At 41.3% G+C, this 22,233-nt stretch overlaps 3 protein-coding genes across 6 annotated transcripts; 1 reads left to right on the top strand and 2 right to left on the bottom strand.

Moving 5' to 3' along the window:
• Positions 1-673: 673 nt before the first annotated feature.
• On the bottom strand, positions 674-4,799 carry rbmx (RNA binding motif protein X-linked). Its single transcript, XM_084353852.1, has 9 exons — positions 4,529-4,799; positions 4,300-4,419; positions 3,624-3,730; positions 3,374-3,539; positions 3,091-3,231; positions 2,740-2,857; positions 2,234-2,362; positions 2,059-2,150; positions 674-1,302 (listed from the first exon to the last, which is right to left on the bottom strand). Exons 2-9 carry the CDS (start codon positions 4,406-4,408, stop codon positions 986-988), a joined length of 1,179 nt encoding a protein of 392 aa, XP_084209978.1. The 5' UTR covers positions 4,409-4,419; positions 4,529-4,799; the 3' UTR covers positions 674-985.
• Positions 4,800-6,647: 1,848 nt separating this feature from the next.
• On the top strand, positions 6,648-15,317 carry tm9sf5 (transmembrane 9 superfamily protein member 5). Of its 2 annotated transcripts, XM_084353052.1 has the most exons (18): positions 6,648-6,962; positions 7,580-7,647; positions 7,760-7,853; positions 7,955-8,082; positions 8,255-8,384; positions 8,741-8,868; positions 8,988-9,102; positions 9,246-9,325; positions 9,438-9,543; positions 10,071-10,121; positions 10,460-10,592; positions 11,226-11,345; positions 11,460-11,517; positions 11,668-11,827; positions 11,919-12,070; positions 12,167-12,278; positions 12,673-12,844; positions 14,637-15,317. In XM_084353052.1, exons 1-18 carry the CDS (start codon positions 6,825-6,827, stop codon positions 14,702-14,704), a joined length of 2,013 nt encoding a protein of 670 aa, XP_084209178.1. In that variant the 5' UTR covers positions 6,648-6,824; the 3' UTR covers positions 14,705-15,317. The 2 variants fall into 2 exon arrangements, with proteins under 2 accessions (XP_084209178.1, XP_084209179.1); XM_084353053.1 differs by lacking the exon at positions 10,071-10,121.
• Positions 12,043-21,161, bottom strand: gpr101 (G protein-coupled receptor 101). 3 transcript variants are annotated; one of them, XR_014622623.1, is made up of 2 exons: positions 18,305-21,161; positions 12,043-12,114 (listed from the first exon to the last, which is right to left on the bottom strand). XR_014622623.1 is itself a non-coding variant. In XM_084353054.1 (2 exons), the coding sequence occupies exon 2, from the start codon at positions 20,303-20,305 to the stop codon at positions 18,956-18,958; it is 1,350 nt and encodes a 449-aa protein (XP_084209180.1). In that variant the 5' UTR covers positions 20,306-20,630; positions 20,752-21,161; the 3' UTR covers positions 17,072-18,955. The 3 variants fall into 3 exon arrangements, 1 of the variants encoding a protein (XP_084209180.1); XR_014622624.1 differs by lacking the exon at positions 12,043-12,114 and adding an exon at positions 12,271-12,324; XM_084353054.1 differs by lacking the exon at positions 12,043-12,114 and having other exon boundaries at positions 17,072-20,630; positions 20,752-21,161.
• Positions 21,162-22,233: the final 1,072 nt, after the last annotated feature.

The following is a 22,233-nucleotide window of genomic DNA, read 5'->3' as shown; positions in this document are numbered from 1 at the left end:
AGTGTCTTAAAAATACCTAGATATCTTTACCCATGAATTTGAAAAAATGCACTGTTGCCAATCATTTTACTGAGATTGGACGATTCGTTAGGCAAAAAGGTTCGTTTCGAGGGCTCAGTTGGTAAAATGGCTGTTAAACCTTCATTGCTGAAAAGGGACGAAACTTCTTGAGATGTTGCTGCACTTTGGACAATTTTAGCTCATGAAAACGGACAACAATGAAAAGGGGATATTCAGTTGACCTCCTTTTTTTCCTCTGAGGCAAAAGTTGTCTTGAATGTCACCCCCCTTCGAGGGGAGATTGCAATACAGGACAATGAGAAACTCATTTACAGATGAGAAACAAAGAGGTTTGCTTTGCTTACCAGCTGTTGACTACCAGTCGAGTTGCATTTGGTTGTTGTTGCCTTTGGTTTTGCCGTTGCATGCCATCAAATGGCTCTAGGGTGATGGATCCATTTCCAAGGAAACTACATTGGAACATTTTGACAGTGACATTTGCCTAACGCTTGAAAACAGTAGTGTCCAGTTGACGACACATTTGTGTTAAGAATGAACTCAAGTCACTCGATTATTTAAATAGCATGAGCAGACCTAAGCTTCACAGAAAACTTTGTTACTCAACATTCATGGTAGCGTCTCTTGTCCTGTTTGGAAAATCGATGAGCAGTGGTCAAGGTACAACTAAAAGCTTTATTAGAGTAGGAAAGCCAGACTTATAGGGCATTGCAGATTCCAACAGCACTGAATGTACAAAAACTAACACTCACTTGGTAACTGTACTGTTACATGAGCAAGAGAAAGACTAAAAAAAACAAAAACCTTTACACATAAAAAAAACTGGGAAAGTCAAGATACAGTTCAAAGCTAAGGTTTATATTCCAGACTTAGACATGGCTAGTTTGTGATGTCAAATTTATTTCAAAACACTTGTTAACTGTGCACGGCGACTGACGTTTGCTTTAATGTGCTTTCCAAGTCCAGTTCAGTATCTGCTGCGAGCCATTCCTCTATCGGGCCGATTGCCACCACGGCCACCACGTGGCCCTCCGCGACTTGAGCTGCTGTATGAATCACGAGGAGGGTAGCCTCTCTCAACAGGGGGAGCTGGGCCCCTTTCCTGCCTGCCCATTCGCTCACCACGGCTAGGTGGATATTGGTCACTCCGACTGCTGGGGTAACTGTCACGACTGCCATAGCCATCCCGGGAACTGCTGCCATAGTCATCGTAACGACTGCTTCCACTGCTTCCACCATAGGATGGTGGAGGGCCCCGTGAAGGTGGGGCGCTGCGAGAGTTACCTGCAGGGTCAATGGGTCAGGTAATTGGCAAGGTTCAATTGATACATTTTCCTGCACTATCAAGTGCTCATTTTTTGCCAATAGAATTCATTATCTGACAAATAACTATTAATGGATGACATGTTTAAATGTCCCATTATGGAATTGATCTTAAATTTAGCATGGATATTTTGTTGGTATGGGCAGTTACATATCCAAGAACTGGGAAAAGATGGGCAGTGTTACCCATTTCAGCATGCCATTGATCTGAGTAGCCATTTTTCCTCTTAGAGCTCCAAGTGTTAGAACTGCAGGTAAGGACGAGGTTTTCAGAGTTGTCTTGATGGATTTTTGAACATTACTCCTTGAGGGAGTGCTTTGCTAGGCAACACATACTCAGTGGTCAACGGATGTTTCCAAGGACTTCCTTATGATTGCCAACTCTCTGGGGTTCATTATATGTTCTGCATGATATTGCCACATACATTGATTCTTTTGCTGAAAGCAACGGTAATATCGACTGTGATGTGGTCACAATTTAATTTCGTGTTTCAGCCGAGAAGCCAAATGGGTATATATTTTTGACAGCATTGAAAGTATGCAACATGGATTGCAGGACAGTGTTGCGGCAAATGCGGTTTCCTCTGGGGAGGGAAAACTGCAGCATCTTGTGACCGGAGATGGTGGTAGTCAATGCTGTGATCTGGTTGGTTATTTGTGCAGCTCTTCTTTGTGCCATGGGAGTCAGATCTTGTACTAATGGGAGTCATATCTTACCGTAACCATCATATGAATCTCTGTAGGAGCCACCACTTGGACGATCCATATAGCTTCTGGGTTCCCGGCCTCCGCCATAACTATCGCGGTCACTAAATAATATGAACAATCATTAGTTGAGGACCATGTGAAATCCAGTCTCAGTTTTTATCCTTTTGGATCAACCGTTACTCACCTGTATCCCCTTGACATTGAGCCATAGTCATCTCGGGAACTAGAGTTGCTGTATTCTCTGTATGAATAATCTCTGGGAGGAGGTCCGTAGTCCCGCGAATCTCTGGAATTATAATCCCGACTGGAGTAGCTGTGAAAGACAGCACAATTAACTAGAGACCCGGAACAATGATGTATGAATTATTTATTTAACAACTGACAAAAATGGTTATTTATCTTTTATTTCGCTGAAGTTAACATAAAAATTGTTGTTGGAGTTAAAGCTGAGAGTCAGCTGCCCATGTGTTGTCAAAGTAAGACAAGATATCAAATTGATATTTTGAGCAGTAGAAACAGGATTAAAATAATTCTTTATCAACCCCATTTTCTTTTGTTTTACTTATATTAAGTTAACACTGTAAAGATGTCAGGTGTTGAAATACTTTTAAACTCACCAAGCTCTGCAAAAACTGGGCTTTGTACAGTTTGTCATTAATGTATTATGTAACTAAATATAAAATGACCTACCTGTCTTTAGAGTTGTAATGGTCATCTCTTGGTGATGGATAATCATCCCTCCTGGATATCATTGAGTCTCTGCGAGGAGGGGGTGGTCCATAGGGATCCCTGTCCCTTGACATGGGGGCTGAAACACAAAAAAATGAAGACAAACTGGTCATTAGTCACTAAATAACCCTGAGACACACACACACAGCCAGCCACACAGATGATAAGTGAAATCTATTGAAGTCTACACTCCCAAGTTGAAGAAAAAAGTTTGTGAGTATTCGGGCAGTACGTCTTTTTTAAAAACACTTACACATCTCCGGGTGCATTTAAATTGAAAAAACACATGCAACATAATTCCCTAACACTTACGTCTGCTCATGGGACCAGATGGGGCCGACCTCTTGGGTGGGGGACCTCCGTTACGAACTGGGGGTCCTCTCTTCAATGGAGGAGGACCTCTGGATGACATCCCTTTAAAGTAGGGTTCTCCATTCCCTGAATCATAGTAGTCTTTGAACAGATAAGAAATCCAAATATTAACTCACTGAGCTCAAAAGACACATCATAAAAAGCACTCAAAGTAAATATTTTACAATTACATGCATTCTACTATTTTACAAAGTCAAATGACCAAATTATTTAATAAATTTACCTCTGGATGGTGGACCCCTCATACCACCAGGACCTCCCCTAGAACCACGGGGGCCTCTGGGTGGACCACGACTGCGGGAATGCATGGGTGGAGGTCCTCGTCTGCCGCCGCTCTCAAACTGAGGCTTTGTAGCTTGCTCCACCTTGATGGGCTTGCCATCAAGAGACTGTGGTAGAGGAGTTACAATTAATATCCTGACTTCCATCAGATTTGCAGAAGATTTTTTTGGCTGACTAAAGGTAGTCTTTACCTTTCCATTCATCTCCCGTGCTGCATCCTTTGCATCGGCTGGACTTTCAAATGTAACAAAAGCGAAGCCTCTTGATTTGTTTGTCTCACGGTCCTTCATCAAGAGAACTGAAATGAGGGATGAGAGTGAGGAGAGAGCTGTGTTATGTGATTGCTCAAACTGATTGCATTGCTGTCTACAACCCCATTTTACAGTTTAAACCTCTTGGTTTTCACCAGTGGGTCTCCTTCAACAGTTTTCCTAAGTCCTGCTGCAAAATGAAGTTGCTTCCAACAATAACAAGCTCCTTTGCAAATGAATGATGGGGGAATGAGCTGATAAATATGCACCAGTTTGTTTAAAATTACAAAACATGCTTTATACATTTCATATGAAAAATAAATACAAATTTATAACAACCAGAAACTATCCTTAATGCAAATCAAAGGTCAATAAGAAGCTGAAAAAGCAGATATTTGATGCCTTAACAACTACAGTAACGCAAGTTCTCTCACTGACATCTGGAATGCATTAAGGTAACAGCTGGCATTAGTTTTAACGTTATGGGTGATTGGCTGATGGGTGATTATAAACAAATAACGGACATAGCATTGCTGTTTTTTTAACGCTTATCTTATACATATTATCCCACGGCACGAACAGAAAATAAAACGACCAACAGTGACCCAATGCGCACCTTCGACAATCCTCCCATATTTGCTGAAGTACTGCTCCAGGGCCTTCTCGGTGGTCTCGGTGTTCAGTCCACCGATGAAGAGCTTCCCCGGTCGGTCTGCCTCTGCCATGTTACAAAAGCCTGCAACAACATAACAGTCGTATATAATTATTGGGACTATGCGCATTTGCGGACACAAGGCGAGACGCTGTGTTTGCCCTCAGTGTCCAGCCATTTCTGGGATGATTACCTTGCTGCTGGAGAAAGTCTTGGGCTGTTGAATGCGCAAAATGGCGATAAACGTGCCAGCGCTTGCTGCTAGTTACTTGGCTAACGCTAGCTAGCAACGATTCACGCGACTAGCGGGAGCTCACAAATGCCCTACTTTTAAAAACATAAAAAAACCACTACAGCTGTTATATTAAATATGCAGGCACGCAGCTGAGTATTACCATACGGCACTTTGCCGCGGCTTTGTGTCGGATACGTTAACCGACAGTTTTTCTACTCCCTTCTTTCTTCTTCTCTTTCTGTTTCCGGCGGACCAGACGCCCCCAAAGTGCAACGCTGCCACCTACAGGTCAAAACTGGGAATTAGGTTTCATTTTACAGAGGCGATAGGAACATCCATGGATAGGACTGTGTCATGCACACATTAAAAACAATCCTCTACTTGAATATCCTTTATTACTATTTATAAAAATGTTACAGCTAAATAAATAAAATGAATATTGTAATCTAAATAACAAAACAAAACAACATAAACAAATAAAACGATGTCACAAAATCCTACTTGTATGTTAGCTGCTGCCAGACTTAAATTCAGATTTAAAGTGATGAAAATAAAAAAGTTTCCTCTAGTGTCAACCTCTACACATATCCTAAATCATTCTGTACAATGAATGTCATATCATAGTTTTGCATTCAATTCAATTAAAAAATTGGCTCATGGTCCAGATAAAGTACACAACATTCTACAGATTTAATTACTCACAAAATCACATCAAAAGATCTTGGTTTAAAAGAGGAAAAAACTATACATTAGTGCCCAAAGCCGGCCCAAGGCTTTATGGGGCCCTAAGCAGAATTTCAATTGGGGCCCCCAGCTTAGCGCACCACCCACCTCAGCACCAGCAGTATTAACTATATATTGTCCATGCTCTATCGTTTGTCCATTGTACATCTAGCACAACCATCATCATGGCTTACTAGTGAGCTGGTTTATATTGGAAACAAAATAAACCAGCAGACAATGCATTTTCTGTAAACAAGTTACCTATTTTAATATGAAATGTGCAAAAGTGCAGAACAGTCAACTACAAATAAAGTTTTCTACATAAAAATAATAAATGTTAGGTAGGTAAAATGTAAGCAAAATGCATATGTAAAAAAAATAAAAAATACAACGATATGAAATAAATTAAATAGAAATTTAAATAATGACATAAAATGAACTAGGTGAAATGGAATGGGCCCCCCTGCTGGCACGGAGGCCCCAAGCAACCGGTTAGTTTGCTTATTGCTTGAGCCGCACGCCCTAAATATTCAGATATGCTCACATGCCCCTTCCAATATAAAATAAAAAGCAAATAAGTTCATCCCAAATGAAAGGTGGGGGTGGGGGGCAGATTTGGTCTCCCCCACTGGCTACGGCCTTGGCACAAATGACAAATGCAGGACTACTCCTGGATCTTGTGCCTGTTTTGGTGAGAAATTATAATTTTTTGTGTGCATTTTTTTTAATGAAATTTGGAATTTAAGAATGAAAGAAAACATATGTTTTAAAGCCAGATGAAGACCTAGTCCCCACTTCTATCCACTTTCATACTTAGACCTGCTTTCAATTTGCATGTAGCTGTTCCGGTTCTTCTGGTCAGGCGGCGTCTTTTACAATTTCTCGAGGAACCAGTATCACCTAAATATAGTTTCCCCCTCTTTTGTCTCTGGCCTCCTCCCTTATATTTTATACTACCGCCATAGTCTTTGATAAGTTATGTTTCTCACTTATGTGCAGTTTAACGCGCACAACATTGATCCTGTGACGAAAACAGGACATTGTATTGATAAGCAACGTCAGTGTTATGTCCAGGGTGTCAAGTCGTTCTGGAGAAAACACAACGTCCGGTTTGACTCCTTTCAACGTAAAACAATTGTCAATGTGCGCGATGCTCAGTTTCGACGTGTAATCATTTATATTCGCACTTATACGAACTCATCCTATAAGGGATGTAATGAACATATCTAACACCAGCTATAAATGTATAAACTCTACATACTTAACAGATCACTTATCCTACACATTTATTTCGAAAGTACCACTGTGTAACTTCCGGTATTAATCTTGTGACTTCCGCATAGCTTGACGGAGCTGAACGTCACGGATGCTGGTTGCGTTGCGCGAGACAGGTCAGCTCAGCCGCTGCGTCCCGAGTAGAAAGACCTAGCTAACAGCGGTACAGCTCGCAAACATCCCATTCACCGAGAAGAAGGAAAGCTCTCCTTCACCAAAGTATACGAATCTTCGGAAGAACCGTGTCCGCGTTAAAATGAAGAGGCGGATACACTTTGGTTCGGTGCTGGTGTATTCGCTAGTCTCGTATCTCTGTTCGTGCTCGGCGTTTTATCTTCCGGGTTTAGCCCCAGTGAGTTTTTGTGAAAAGGACCAAGGTGGTGAGGATTGCCAGGTATGGTGAACTGATAAGACTCGCATTTTTTATTGTACTGCGGATTTTCTGCTGTAGCCGATGTGGCATATTCGTTTTAAGTTTTATCTTCCTTAGTCTTTGCTAGCTAGCCAGTGCTCTCCTAAAGTAGGCCCCGGCTAATACCTGGAGCCGGAACACTGGCATAGTATTCTGACATATTGTTTATCGTTTTGACTGACACTTCCTGGAGTTAGCAAGGGAAAGTAATATTCCCACTGAGGTATCGGGGTTTCACCAGCCTATCATTTGACTGTTAGCACATTAAAACATTCAAATAATGAATTCTGACAGATAATACAGTCGTACCAGTTTTTTGATTGGCCACTACTCTATTCACGTCCTGGCGAAGATCATGTAAGTTTGGACTCGACTGGCCAAGACATTGGGATCTAGCACCCTTTCGAGAGACAGATCAAATACAACGATCTAACCTAAATTAGTCTTTGGTTGCGACATTTCCCTCTTATTGACATTAACGTTAGCTGTATGCATGGACTTGAAACATGGGGAACCTGCCAGCTATGGGCCTTGATGGCAGCTTTGTTTCATTGAATCAAAAAAAGACTAAAAGACAAACTGTTTTTGCTTCTTTACAGTCAGTAATTCAGCTGTTTGTCAATCGCTTGGACTCAGTGGAGTCAGTCCTGCCTTATGAGTATGATGTGTAAGTAACATTTCATTTCTGCTTAAGGATGCTCTGGTTAATGTCTGTCTATACGTTTCAATGCTCGGTATCATCTACTCATTGTGTGTGACCATCTGTAAATTTGTTAAAGGTTCGACTTTTGCAAAGATGCCAAGGAAAAGAGGCCTTCTGAGAACCTTGGACAGGTTCTGTTCGGTGAGCGAATTGAGTCTTCACCATACAAGGTGGGTGTTCACCGGAAGATGTCAGCCTGCGTGGTGTGTTGCATATTTTAGATTCCACGTATTGTCTTGATACAACATGACTCTTGATCTGCTTTATACAGTTCAACTTCAAAGAAGATGTGAAATGCCAGGCGGTGTGCAAGAAAGATTACAAGAAAGGCAACCAGGACGATGCAACCAAACTTGATTTTCTGAAGATGGGAATGCAGCTGAACTACCAGCACCACTGGTTAGTAACGTACATACTGTACTGTACTGCACTGTACTTGCTGACTTATGAGTGATCTAAAGTTTTGTTTGAAAGATGGAATACAGCAGTAAAATAAAGTTGTTAGCAAACAGACATGAGCACAAACTTTATCTATCAAGAAGCTTATTGTGATAAACTAATTATTTTTCAGGATCATTGACAACATGCCGGTGACTTGGTGCTATGATGTGGAAGATGGTCAGAAGTACTGCAACCCGGGCTTCCCCATTGGCTGCCTCGTCACAGCAGATGGCAGAGCTAAAGATGCTTGTGTTATCAATGTGAGTTTTAATTTCTGTTACCTGGAATCCTTGAATTTGACAAGTTCATCCCAGAAAGAAAATGTTGCTTGCCATTTCATCATGTGTAATAATGTCTCTGCGTAGAATTAATAATAATATATATATTTTTTGTTTTATTTAGAGAATATTCAAAGAGTATATAGGATGCTTGTGTTAAAATACAAAAGTAATCTCTTTTATATACTACTAACTGCCATATAAAGTCTTAAACAGTGTTTGATGATACTTACAGATGCACTACGTGAGATTCCTTCATGTAATTATTGACTAACAACATATTACCTTGTGCAGTACATTATGTCCAATAAGAATGTTTCTTTTTTTCCTTTTTCCAGTCCGAGTTCAACAAGAAGAACACGTTCTACGTCTTCAACCATGTGGACATCAGGATCACCTACCACAGTGGAACCTCAGAAGGATGGAGAGGAGCTCGGCTGGTTGCTGCCACTCTGGAGCCAAAGAGGTAATTATTGTTGGAAGTAGACGCACATGATGCCACTGTATTTTGATTTACGTGCCTCATTAATACCACATGCATTAATAGTATGATATGAAGGATTTTGTGTGTTTTTTGCACAACAGTATCAAAAACACGGATGAGAAAAACCCAACTTGTGAAGGAGGAAGCCCAATGGAGGTCTTTGGGGAGTTTGATAATGATGTATCAATAATTTACACCTACTCTGTCTCTTTTGAGGTAGGCCATCAAACTATTGTATTATACGAGTACCTATATGTAACAAACATGTAACGATATCTATGCGCCTATGATGATGAAGATGATGAAAAAGAACATTTTGTGTGTGATGTTTCCTGCAATAATTTTACTTCCCTTTACAGGAGAACAATGCCATCAAATGGGCCTCTAGGTGGGACTACATCCTGGTCTCCATGCCTCACACCAACATCCAGTGGTTTAGGTATGAAGTTATATTTCACAATGTGCATCGCAGAAACACCCTCTCCCTTAAAACTCTCCGTGTCTTGATGCTTGTTAGTTGATGCTATGCCATGTCTTGTTTGTTTCTCCAGCATCATGAACTCCTTGGTCATTGTCCTCTTCCTGTCTGGTATGGTTGCCATGATCATGCTGAGAACCCTGCATAAGGACATTGCCAGATACAACCAGGTCGACCAGGTAAAGGCATTGTTGAGCTCTCTCTCATTTGCAGCTGATCCAGATGTGTATATGAAGTTTTAGGATTTTTTTAAGATGCAGTTGTTAGAAATAAACCAACAACAGATTGTAGTATGACGGGTACAGTTTGGATCTCATTAGATCTTGTCTTATTAATGTACTACAAGGAACCTGTTGCCACCTTGCAAATTGACTATTCAAAGTAGCTGTTATCATACAGGTGAAAATCTAAACTTTTCAAACCAACAGCTGACTGAAAACTTTGAAGGGAGCAGCCTTGTTTCAGTTAGATGACCATTAATTATTCTGGATATATTAAAGGGGTTTAAAGGGTCACTTAATGTCTGTTTGTAGTTTTTCGCTTAGCCAACTTAGCTGAACTTTCACTCTCAAATATTGGAGGTTTACATCTGAATGTTTATTGGTCATCTTTATCACAGTTTCATGGCTACTGCTTGTGTGAAAAACCGCCAAGCAACATGGGTGCACAGTACCAAGAATTATAAATATTTTGTTACATTTCACAGGCAGACTTGATAAAGATTCCATCGACCAAGGGAAACTCTTCTCTACCCTATGTAAGCTTATTGAAAGCCATTTTTGAACAGAATGGTTACTAAATCAGGTGTTTGGGTGTGTGATTGCGGCAAACAGGCAACGTAAAATGTGGTGTGGATATTCTTTAATGTACAAGTTATATGTGAGAATTGACCGAGGAGTTTTTCACACCAAATTTTACAGTCTTTGTTAAACCAGGTTTTCACAGTATTCACTTTATTTTGCTTGGCTAGAAGTTTGTGAGGTATTATTCACTACTTGGTGGTTGGTTCACCTTTAACTTTCACCATTTGCAAATGTTAAGCACTTCCTTCCTTGATTGTGACTGTCTCTTTATTGTGTCTGCCTCTCTTCCCAGGAGGATGCACAGGAGGAATCGGGGTGGAAGCAGGTGCATGGGGATGTTTTCCGTCCCCCCAGGAAAGGCATGTTGCTGTCTGTGTTCCTCGGACAGGGCACCCAGATCTTCATCATGACCTTCATCACACTGTGTAAGGACTGTTTTACTTAGGCTGTAATAAATCATATATAAGAGTTTCATTCTTATTAACTTCTACCAGTAGTCTCCCTTTTACAAGATAAAATACATCATGGAGTGACACTAGTGTCACAATTTCTTCCCACACACAGATGTCACACCAATTTATATACTTTTAAGACTTACAGACAGTTAGGACAATATTACACTTGTTGTTGTTGCCTTGTTGTTAACCAAAATGTGAATATTAAATTGGTTTGGTAGATTAAACATGAAAACAGAGTGTATGTGAAAACTAACTTAAAATACCAGACATTGTGTAGAAGTTTGTAATGCATTGCTAGTTGAAGCTCAGCTGGTTGTCTCCCCAAATGTAGCTTGTTTATTTCTCTTTGTAGAGTTTTATTTTTCTCATATATCAAAGTAACTGACATCCCCACGGCAAAACAATTCAAGTGTCCATCCTCTGAAATACAGTGAGCTACCCAAGAAGACACGTTAGGCAAACTGTAGGTTTTACAGTATGAAGTTATGGGGCAGAATGTAGGTGGAGTATTAGAAGCAGTCTTCTATATTGATATTCCAGTACATACTTGCAATGTTGCTGGTATGCTGTATGGCTGAATGAGTCCACTGTCTGCCGTAGTTCTGGCCTGTCTGGGTTTCCTGTCACCGGCCAACAGAGGGGCTCTCATGACGTGTGCTGTGGTCCTCTGGGTTCTGCTGGGCACGCCTGCTGGCTATGTGTCTGCGCGCCTTTACAAAAGTAAGAATCCAGAAATCCACAACAATTACACAACACAGTCAACACAAACTGGTTTACAGTCGGTGTGATCTCTCTTATCATGATATCCTCATCCATCTCTGTTTCTGTTCTCAGCTTTTGGAGGTGAAAAGTGGAAGACGAACGTCTTGCTGACGGCACTCTTGTGCCCAGGGTGAGTTCACTTGATACATTGGGTCTGCTTTCATGCATTTATCTAATTTCTGCCCTGGAGTGACATGTTGCACCTTTACTTTACCTTTCATCTGTCTCACATGTTAACCTTTCTGTGTGTCATTGTCCTTTGTTTACCTCCCCACCCTAGTATTGTGTTTGCAGACTTCTTCCTGATGAACCTGATCCTCTGGGTGGAGGGCTCCTCAGCAGCAATCCCATTTGGCACTCTGGTGGCCATTTTGGCTCTGTGGTTTGGAATCTCTGTGCCCCTCACCTTCGTTGGTGCCTACTTTGGATTCAAGAAGGCTGTGAGTTAGGCCTCCTGATTAATTATTAATTTGCCAAGCTTGAAATTAAGAGTTTTTAATATTTTTTTTCTTTCTTACCTCTCCTGTGCAGGCAATTGAGCAACCAGTGCGAACAAACCAGATCCCCCGTCAAATTCCCGAGCAGTCATTCTTCACAAAGCCCATCCCTGGTATAGTAATGGGTGGCATCCTGCCCTTTGGATGCATCTTCATTCAGCTTTTCTTCATCCTCAACAGCATTTGGTAAGAATTCAGGAATGTCACCTGTCCAGATCGGCCTGCAATTCCTGTTTTGAACAGTTAAGGAGGAGTTTGACACGTTGCCTGTTTATCTTCCAGGTCTCACCAGATGTACTACATGTTTGGATTTCTGTTCCTGGTTTTCATAATACTGCTCATCACCTGCTCTGAGGCCACAATTCTGCTCTGCTATTTCCACCTATGTGCTGAGGTATGTAAATGTTCAGCTGACTTTGTCCCATATATAAAACCTGAGTCTGAAAAAAATGAATAAATTGTACTTTAAAATATTAATTGTCAGTAACACATACTGTCATTGTCATATTGTAGTCATGCTGGTGTAACAGGGAGGAAACAGAATTGCAAATATCTAAAATAAATCTCCCCTGATGTTGTTTCTCAGTATATTGTAATATATATTCTGTGCCCTTACCGTTCATCGTACAGCCCTGACAAAAAGTTATGCAAATGCTATTTTGTATAGGGAAATTAAGTCAACATCAATATGGGTTTTTTATTGCAGCATTTTCCATCTGCTCCATATTTCAGTTGACCTATCCAAATTATCGCATCCTAACATGTCATTTTTTGTAATGTGTGTCCAGGACTATCACTGGTGGTGGCGTTCCTTCCTGACCAGCGGCTTCACAGCAGTCTATCTGTTTATCTACGCGGTGCATTACTTCTTTTCGAAGCTGCAAATCATCGGAGCTGCCAGCACCATCCTCTACTTTGGATACACTATGATTATGGTCCTCATCTTCTTCCTCTTCACAGGTGAGTTAAGTGACACATGAGCTCTTGAAATAGCTACGGTGATTTCCTGCTTCTCCCCTGAGTAATCACTTTGACGCCAGGATCACATATTGTGAGTGGTGGCTGTTATTGGTGAGCTCAGTTTGTTTAAAAACAACAAATGACCACCTATGTACTGTATGTTATATCCGTTCACTGCAGTTTCCATTTTATGACAAGTAGAGAAGTTTACTGCAAGTTAAACAGAAAGGGTGTGTGTACGTAAGAACGGCCTTGTTTGCTTTGCTAATTATTGTAGCACCACCCTCCATCAGTTTAAGGTCGTGGTGAATGACGTTAGTTTCAGGACCTCCATCCTGTTCCTATGAAATAAGACACCAGGAAGCAGTCCATACTATTGTGTAACATTTTTTTGTTTGATATTTATTTAAAGCCAATCCTTGGCCCCTTTTCTTTCTACACTGGCAGTACAGAAGAACTGTGTCAGCTGCAACTAAAGAGCATTTATTTGCTGGGGCTCCATTTGAACTGTCATTTTTGTTTAAAGTTTAATGAAAATCAGAGAGTCTGGGAGAAATAAGACTAGAATGTTCAAAGTCCCTCTTGGTCATATCTAGTTTTGCAGACTTATTTAGGTCAACTGTACTGTCTGTGGTTTGCGGTTTGACAAGCCAGAGTCTAGTTTTATCAGGGAGTTCTGTTTTTTGTTCTTTTTTTTTCAGTAGATCAAAAGGAAACAGGCAGCACATTCACTCGTTGCCATGGATGATAATAAGTCTATACGCAGGCAGGATTCCTGACTGTTGCTGCTCTGTGCTTAAAAATGCAGCTGTGTGATTAAGGTTGAGGAGACCACTGAGCTAGGATGAACAGAACGTCGTCTCCACGTTGAATGAGACAAAGATTGACACGCGTTGACATGGCAACAGCACTCATTTGCCCTGTCCAGCTCTCTTGCACACCCACTCAGAAGAGAATAGGGGTGTGTGCGGGAAAAGGATAACATAGGGGAATTAGATAACAGCCTAGTCTTTATGTCGCCCGGATATATACTCCTCACCATGATGTCAAATGATGACATTTTTTATTTTATTATTCTGTCATTAGACCAGATAAAAGTTAGCCTGGCGCACTGCTTGACGCTATCTTAACACAGAGCTGTAAGTAGCAAGGGGACGAGATGTCAAAAGATTACCACCAAGAAATAATCCAAGGATTCAAGGAAAAGATGATCACTTTCCCTCCTTGCTTTCAGTTTTGATCTAAATAATCCTAATCTCTTTCATTCCCCCCCTTTTTTAAAGTTTTTATTTTCTTGTCGGTCGTTTTCACCTCAACCCAACTTTGATCAAACTTAATTCTGGATTGGGCTGCATGGCCCCCATTGAGCAGTCAGATAGGACTTACACCCACATGAATTGATTCAGTATTTTGACCAACCCTGCTTCTCAACATCGGAGGAGAATATTCTCTCTCTCTCTCTCTCTCTTACTTTCTCTGACAAAATAAACCGCAGGTGCCAGAGTTTTTGCTGTTTTGTAGAGATTGCAGTCCCAACCCTGTCAAAAGTTATTTTTCGAGCTTTGAGCGGATGTAAGTTGGTTTTGCTGCAACAAATTTGTACACTTAAGGATTTTTGTTTTTTCCGTCTGTGCTCCTGAAGTACATTAATTGCAGGACCTTGTGGCCTTTCATTGATTTTAAACTTTACTCACATTTGTCCCAAACAGATTTCCAAAGGTGGCTAGTTCCACTTGGATGTTTTAAGTTGTTATTTTGAAGTCATTCATCTAACTTGTCTTTTTTTTCTCAGGTACAATTGGCTTCTTCGCCTGCTTCTGGTTTGTAAATAAGATCTACAGTGTGGTCAAGGTGGACTAGAGAGGACTGAGGGGAAAGACTGACTCCTTGCGTTGGCAGCACTGGCCTCCTCAGTGCTGACTGTGGGATTTAAAAAAGGTCTGAATGGACCTGAACTGAAACCATCATAGAAAAGACCCGAAGAGCAGAGCCCGTCCTCTTTTGTGCTTTAAACTTATGTTGCTGTTGTTTTTCTTTTTAAAATATATATATAATTTTGTTTCCACTGTTGACCAGTAATATTTCGAGTGGCTTCTTGAAAATCAGTTTGGGTTCGGATGATCTGTCATAGTAAGTGGTTTGTTTTTGGGGGGTTAACAAGAAAACCTGAAATGTTATTTTTAATTTTCTAAAGGAAGTAAAATGTTCTGTATTTTGCTTTTCTACTCCCTTTACAGTTAAATGTTTTGTTTTTCATTACCTGTAATGTAATGATGGAAAAAATGTGTGTACATATACTGTATAGAGCGAGCGAGTGAGAGAATGCTACTTAAAGATTGTCACCTTTTATGGAACTTTCTGTAGGAGTTTTGTTTTTTCTTTCTTTTTTCAAGGTAAAGATGGGGCTATACATCCTTAAATATGAGCCTGTATTGTAGTTCAGAAAGTATATAAAACACTGACATTACTATGATACATGTCCATTCCTTTGTATTTGGTGGCTGCATTTAAGTTGGCATAGAAACAAGGGGTACACTTGGTTAAGAAGCACATCTGTACATGGAAGAATATGCTACAGCTACAGTATGTTGCACATGAAGGATGATCGCTCAGTAACATGCCTGATTTGTCTGGCCCCAGGAGAGATTCTCACCTAGTTATCATAATGCAATTCATGAATTTACTGATCAAGACCGTTGAAATGCGCCCTCTTTAAGTTGTAATAAGCGGTTCGCTGAAGTTTAGCTACATAAAACACTGCTGCCTTTTGCTTTGAGCAGTGCGGAGACATCACCCAAGGTGATAACATTTCTACAAATAAATGCGATTAATTCAAAATGAAGGCCGAATGTTTTTATTTCTTTGAGCCAAAACAGTGCATACATGGGCAATTTACAAACAATTGACTATATTTCTTTTTGGTCTATGTTGGATACATTTAATTTAAATGTATCCTACTCGTATTGATTTAAAAGAACAGATAAAGTAAACACTAAGTTACTTGAATAAAAAACTAAACCCAAAATATTGACTTCATTTTATTTGCAGTGCCCCCGCTCTGTCAGTATTCAACAGCTGGCCCAACAAAATCCAACCTGTATCAAGACTAATATCAAATAGTATCAGTTTGTATAGAAACTCATTTTGTGTGTTGTATTTTAATTAATACATTTTGTCATATCAGTATTTTGTATTTTATTCTGATATATTTGATGAGCAAGTATTTGTCATTTGTGACAAGATGCTTCTGGATGTATTTATGCCCATCTGACTGCCGGTTCATACATTTTTAATTGGATTATTCTTAATGGCGATTCATCTATTATTGATTAATCATTAGCATGCTTAGTTTAGACATAGAGCTATGGGATTAGGTGTTCAGTGCTCAGAGGAGACGGTGTAAGGATGAGTATATAGTAACTGCAAGAATTATCTGAGAACCTTCATGGTTTGACACAGACAAACACTGTAGTGCGCTTCTTGTGGCCCCATGTTATTCTCCCTGAATCTTCATTAATTTCTTTCTTTTTTGTACTGACTTTCAAAAATGTAGGACACAAATGCATACAAATATCTAAGTAACAGTTAAAGGTGCAATATGTAAAAAATGTAGTTGAACACATTCAAAATGCTTTGCTGTCATGATATTCATGTTTTGTGTTGCAGATATCTAATGAAGTTAGCAACAGCCATCCTGGCCCAACATACCTGTGCTAGCGGTGTAAACACCAACACTATCCTGATGCTCCGATCTCCCAGTCTGGGCCACTACATGCGCGGCTACTTGAGCTAACTAACTGACAGCAGCCACATTAGCAGTCACTCGGGTGGTATGGCCCTGCCTGAGTTTTAATTTGACAGCTTGACCATTCTTATATAGTGAACCTTTTACTTTTGTTTAAATCTAGTGTCATTACTAGCAGGTATTTAAAAAGTTCTCTGATGTTAAACTTTATTTTTTTTTTTGCTGAGAGTTTGAAACTGACCTAACACCATTTGATTTACATTTTATTCATGCACTTCTTTACTCTTATTTCTGGAATTTTCTTCACTCATATCTCACTCCTGGTTATACATTATGTTGCTTGCCTGGCCTCAAATGCAAACACTTACTACACAGACATCCTGTGTGTTAGCAGTTCTCCTTATTACATCTATAGCCAGGCGTTTTGTTAATGGGGGCAGTGAAAAACACCAACACGTGTTGAGTATAAAATTGTACACGTATTACTATTAATTCACTTTTATTAAACAACAGACACCTTCTGATGTTGGAAAATGAAACCAGAAATAATACAAAAGCACAATAGAAATCACAAAAATATGTCATTTAAAGCACTTAAAAACATTACTTTCTTTTATGTGATGATACATTTCATTACATACTTTGCAGTACCCTTTGTCCTTTACAGAGCAACACTAACAAACTTACTCTACAAGTTTGATTGTCGTTCATAATACTGTAGTACGGATTTCTCCAGTGACCTTTTGAATAAACCAAAGCTCAAATCCACAACAGTCAAGCAGGTCCGACCAGTTGTGAATTGTTTCCAGAAAACTACCACAGTCTCATAAATAATAATAATAATAATAATAGTAACACACTGGGAGCACCCTGGCTTGTACTTCTGAATTATTTTTTTTTTCTTTTCCAAAACGCTACAAAAACATGACAGAAAGTGGGACGAGACACGCTTTTCAAATAATGCACATAATGCTGTGATGCACCTATGACATCCTTTGGCATCACATCATAAATGGGTTGCCGTTCTCTGAGATGAGTCACCGCAAGCATAAAACACTTACATAAGAGCTCACCCGCACCGTGGCTTTAAACAGACAGCTTTTTCTATTACAAATACTGTGTCGGGAGGTATCTTTACAAATCTACATGTATTCTGTGGACTATAAGACATTAGTTACATAAGATCTTGCGGCATGCGGCCTACGTTAAATAACTGGTGCAAGGAGTCCACTAGAGTTTTTTTTTAAAACATTTTTTTTATCATACCCTGCTCTCTACGCACTGTATTGTTTCAACAAATATACTGTGCTTCCTCAAAGAAAGGCTGACATTACAAAGGCAGCAAATACTGAGTCCAGATATACGATTGGCACACAATAAGATGCAACATTTCTACCTTGCCTTGGTCGAGTTCAAGGAAACAAAGAGGCTAAGACAATGTGGCCAAAATCACAATTCTACTCGTTTACTCAAAAGGCGCTCTGAGACTAAGAACAGTAACAGCAACAGGGACGTAAACACACGTATATCTACTCGCTCAACTAGATTTAAAGAGCAGGCATCACATTTTTCCACGAGCATACCCTGAGTTCATTAGTTGCAGGCGATGCTTGCCTGCGCTAACACAAGGACAGAACATCCTGTGCCCCTCAGGCAGGATTACAGAGAATACAACAGAGACGATGTTTAAAGGAGATAGTTGTGCAGATCAATACCTTATCAGAGACCCCTGTGGCCTATAGAGCAAAGTGATCAGAACACCAACAACTTTGATCCAACATCATTTCTGGAGAAATGTAATTGTGAGCAAAGAAGTAAATACAGATTAAAAGCTGTTTCTGATTTTACTTTTATTCTATTCTTTTTTAAAAATTGGATTGATTTAAATGCAAATTTTATATAACAGTAGCTGGGACAACAATTGTGTACATTTAAAACAGTAATGATGGTTTGTGAAGATGAAACAGAAGCACACAGTCTGACTAATCAGACACTTGGTGACTCTTAAAACTGCTATTACATATAAACACCTGTGTGTTTCTCATGATCTGACCAAGTGACAGTAAAGAAATAGTCAATGTTCAGGATTTCTTTCACACAGCCAGTATATTATACATTCATCAGGCAACAATGAATTGACCAAGTTATTCTTTAAAGACATATATTCAACCAAAAATCAATAATTTCATCAATGACAAACTAGTAAAAGATCATTACGTTGGTGATGAAGTAGGTGATACAACTATTCCTAATGCCAGCAACTTCAGAATGAATAACCCTGTTGTTAAGAAGGCATATCAGCTTATGCGTGAACACATTGTATGACAAGAGCAAATATGGTCCATCCAATGGATCCTCAAGGCAGTTTATGTGCTTTGTTTGCTGTGGACCGTGAGCTCCCGCTCGGAGCTGACGCTGGTTGAGGTGGTGTCTTTGCGGCTGTCCCTCGACTTCCTCTCGCAGGTGGGCGAGGAGGATGTTGTGCACTCCTCCCATGTCCGCAGAGGGAGCACTCGAGCGGTCAGGCTGGGCAGGTGAGAGTGAGCACCGAACCGGACCTCCGTAGTCGTGAAGCAGCTCTCCACGGCAGAGCTCTGGCTGGGACGGCCCTGCTTGCAGAACATCCCACAGAGCAGAGCTAGGAACTCTTTCCTCACGCTGCGGTGCATGTAACCGTAAATGTACGGGTGGAGGCAACACTGCAAAAAGAAGAGCACGAGGGCAAGGGAGGACAGCCAGGGGGGTACAGCTGCTCTGGCACTCATTGATATAGTATTCAGTATGCTATAAGGCCCCATGCTGAGGATGTATGAAGCCATAATCACGAATACTACACGGGCTGCCTTGCAGTGGTAGTGGAAGCGTCTGTGCCTGACTCGAACAGGGTACCCTCTGGCTGAGTAGGGGCCATCAGGTGAACTGGCCTGCTGGGGCTGTGGTTGGGGTTGCCGCTGTGGACTGCTCGGTCCCTGGAAGTCCTGCGGGCAGGGCTGGGAGTAGGATTGCGTCTGTATGGGGTGCACAAGCGCGTTCTGCCTCCGAGCTGCTCTGAACACCATCCAGTAACATCCGAGCATGATGAGCACAGGCAGCCAGAAGGAGAAGGTGGACACCACGGCAGAGTAGGACAGGCTGGAGGACCACACCACCGAGCACACTTTGTGATGGCGGTCAAAGTCAATGGCCCCCCAGCCGTAGAGGGGAGGTGTGCTCTGAAGGAAACTGAGCACCCAGGTGCAGATGATCAGGTTGGTGCCCAGGTGAGGGGTCATGCGGGTGGGATAGGACAGAGGGTGGATGATGGCCAGGTAGCGATCCACAGACACAACTATGATGGTGTTGACTCCAGCGAATGCGAAAAGGTGCATGAGCACCACCAGAGCCTGGCACAGCCGGGCATCCAGGGGCCACACACCCGGCACGGTGGCTGCAATGGCAAAAGGCATGACTATTATGGTCTGGAGCAGATCTGCCAGGAGGAGGTTGAGGACGAAGCGGTTGGCCACATGAAGGAGCTGAGGTTTCCTCTGGAACACCAGCAGAACCACCACGTTCCCAAACAAAGACACGCACACGATGAGAGATATGAGCACCATCTTCACCACGCTGTTCACAGCCGAGGACCAGGCCGGGTGTTGACCGGAGCCGTGGAGACCGCGCTCCCAGGGAACATCTGTGAGATTTGTGCCCATACCTGGCGCCTGAGAGCTTGGCATCGCTTGTCCAACAGCAGGGGCAGTGAGTTTGCAGAGTCAGAGTCAGGTCAGTCCCATCTTCATCAGCCGAGACAACCAGCCGAGGTTCTGCTTGGCTTTTCAGGACGTCACAACAGTAAGCTGCTGCAGCTGGTCCCCCTTGTTCGTGTGCAAAAATTCAACATGCATCTCACATATCATCCATTACACGTGAGCACAGTCCTGTAGCCTGTAATGCTGGAGATCATCAACACCGATTCGGCGTTCATCGTGATCAGTGATTAATCCCTGAACGTCTCACCCACCTAAACACACACACAGGCCCTGTTCCTCCTGCAGCTCACATCTGCAGGATGGGAAAAAAAAAATGGGAATGATATAAATGCCCAATCGTTCAAGCATCGACTGAGATCGTCCAGTCAGTGGCAAATATCGCGGGCTGCTAATCTGTAAACGACGTATAATACCTCGAAATGGTCAGTGATGCGATGCTTTGCTGGAGGATGCTCGCTCTCCTGCGCTCGGTGGTTTTTCATCGCCTCGCTCCCATCGCAGCCTCGGCGGCTCCAGTCAATGGCAGCGAGCTTTCACGGCTCAGCTAACATACGCTGCGTGTCTTCACCCAGCGGGGGTCTCTCATCCAGACGAGCATATCTCTCCTCCGCTGCTCTTTTCTGGGATTTCATGGCAGATCAAGCTTTTTTTTTTATGACTTTGATTCCTCCTTAGGCTACTTACGGTCGGGTCTCATCTCCGAGGTGTCAGGAATAATAATAATGTATCCCAAAAAAAGAAGAAAAAGAAACATCGAGGACACCTGCACTGAAATCTCTCTCACCGCTGGAGCTTGTCACCGACCCCCAGCCCCCCTCCCATCCGTTTTTCTCTCCCTGTTGTTGTGGATGTGCGTTTCACGATCCTGTCTGACACCTTCTTTTAGTCTGTGCATGGTGCAATTACAAGGTAGAAAAACACTATGCCCATTTTCTTCATTTGAAAAAACAGGCTAAATTAATATTGTTTCATCATTTTAGCGACACGCAACCACAGTCCTTTTTTTGGTTGGATCGTTATAGAAATCAATTAACAAGAAATGTTTTTCATTTCAGTCTTTTTGCTCCACACAATAATAACAACAACAACAACAATAATAATAATAATAATAATAATAATAATAAAAATAATAATAATAATAATAATAATAAAAAGCCAGATTTTCCATTGGGCCATCTCAGCCAGTCTCTCAGATCTCCTTAGTAACGACAAGTGATTCAATCAGGTGGCTGTTACAGTGATTGTGAAAAGGTTTCAACAGTGTGTTTCTGTCTCCTTCATTATTAATACCAGGCCAGTGTTTCAGTGTACTCCATAACAAGGTTATAAAAACAACACACGCTTGATACATTTGTTGCTTCGCAGGGTTAGGGTGTTGAAACAGGTTTGTGCTTTGTGGGTTTTTCTTGCTGTTGCTCTGCCTGGTATGTTGTCCTAGTGGATCAGCTGCTGAAAACAGGTTTGGGTCATAATGTCCTCTCAGCACATGTTGCATTCATTATTTTGTATGACTGTGATGATCGAGCAAGGTTTAGCTCACCCTGGCCTATACTTATTGTTGTGCAGTAATGGAGAAGATGCATACTTCTGAGTTTGTATTATTGCTGACCTTAAAGGACGACACAGTAGTTTTGTTTTGCTTATATTTGGCGGACCCTGCCACCTTTCTAGCTGCAAACAGTGTTCTTGGCACCTTATTTTCCTCTGAGAATAGCTTGTTTATTCAGTTATATTTCTGAGTTTGTATTATAATCTCATTCATATTGTTTTGCCTGTGTTTCAGTAGCTTTTGGTCTCTAAACATCACTTTTTTTGCACAACCTGCCTCATCAGAATCAGAAATACCTTATTGACCCCAGAGGAGACATTGGTATCTCACAGTTGCTCCTTCGAGA

Source organism: Pagrus pagrus (genome assembly GCF_965226575.1).
Source record: "Pagrus pagrus genome assembly, chromosome: 5".
Classification (NCBI taxonomy): Eukaryota; Metazoa; Chordata; class Actinopteri; order Spariformes; family Sparidae; genus Pagrus; species Pagrus pagrus.
The sequence above is the reverse complement of the archived record's forward strand: the minus strand, read 5'-3'. Positions and strand labels throughout refer to the sequence as shown.

Coding starts and splice junctions, on each gene's coding strand:
- tm9sf5 (XM_084353052.1), top strand. CDS start 6,825: ATGAAGAGGCGGATACACTTTGGTTCGGTGCTGGTGTATTCGCTAGTC. Junction 6,963..7,579: donor AAGGTGGTGAGGATTGCCAG/GTATGGTGAACT, acceptor GCTTCTTTACAG/TCAGTAATTCAGCTGTTTGT. Junction 9,544..10,070: donor GATACAACCAGGTCGACCAG/GTAAAGGCATTG, acceptor TACATTTCACAG/GCAGACTTGATAAAGATTCC.
- gpr101 (XM_084353054.1), bottom strand. CDS start 20,305: ATGCCAAGCTCTCAGGCGCCAGGTATGGGCACAAATCTCACAGATGTT.
- rbmx (XM_084353852.1), bottom strand. CDS start 4,408: ATGGCAGAGGCAGACCGACCGGGGAAGCTCTTCATCGGTGGACTGAAC. Junction 3,232..3,373: donor GAGGGGTCCACCATCCAGAG/GTAAATTTATTA, acceptor ATCTGTTCAAAG/ACTACTATGATTCAGGGAAT. Junction 2,363..2,739: donor CATTACAACTCTAAAGACAG/GTAGGTCATTTT, acceptor TGTCTTTCACAG/CTACTCCAGTCGGGATTATA.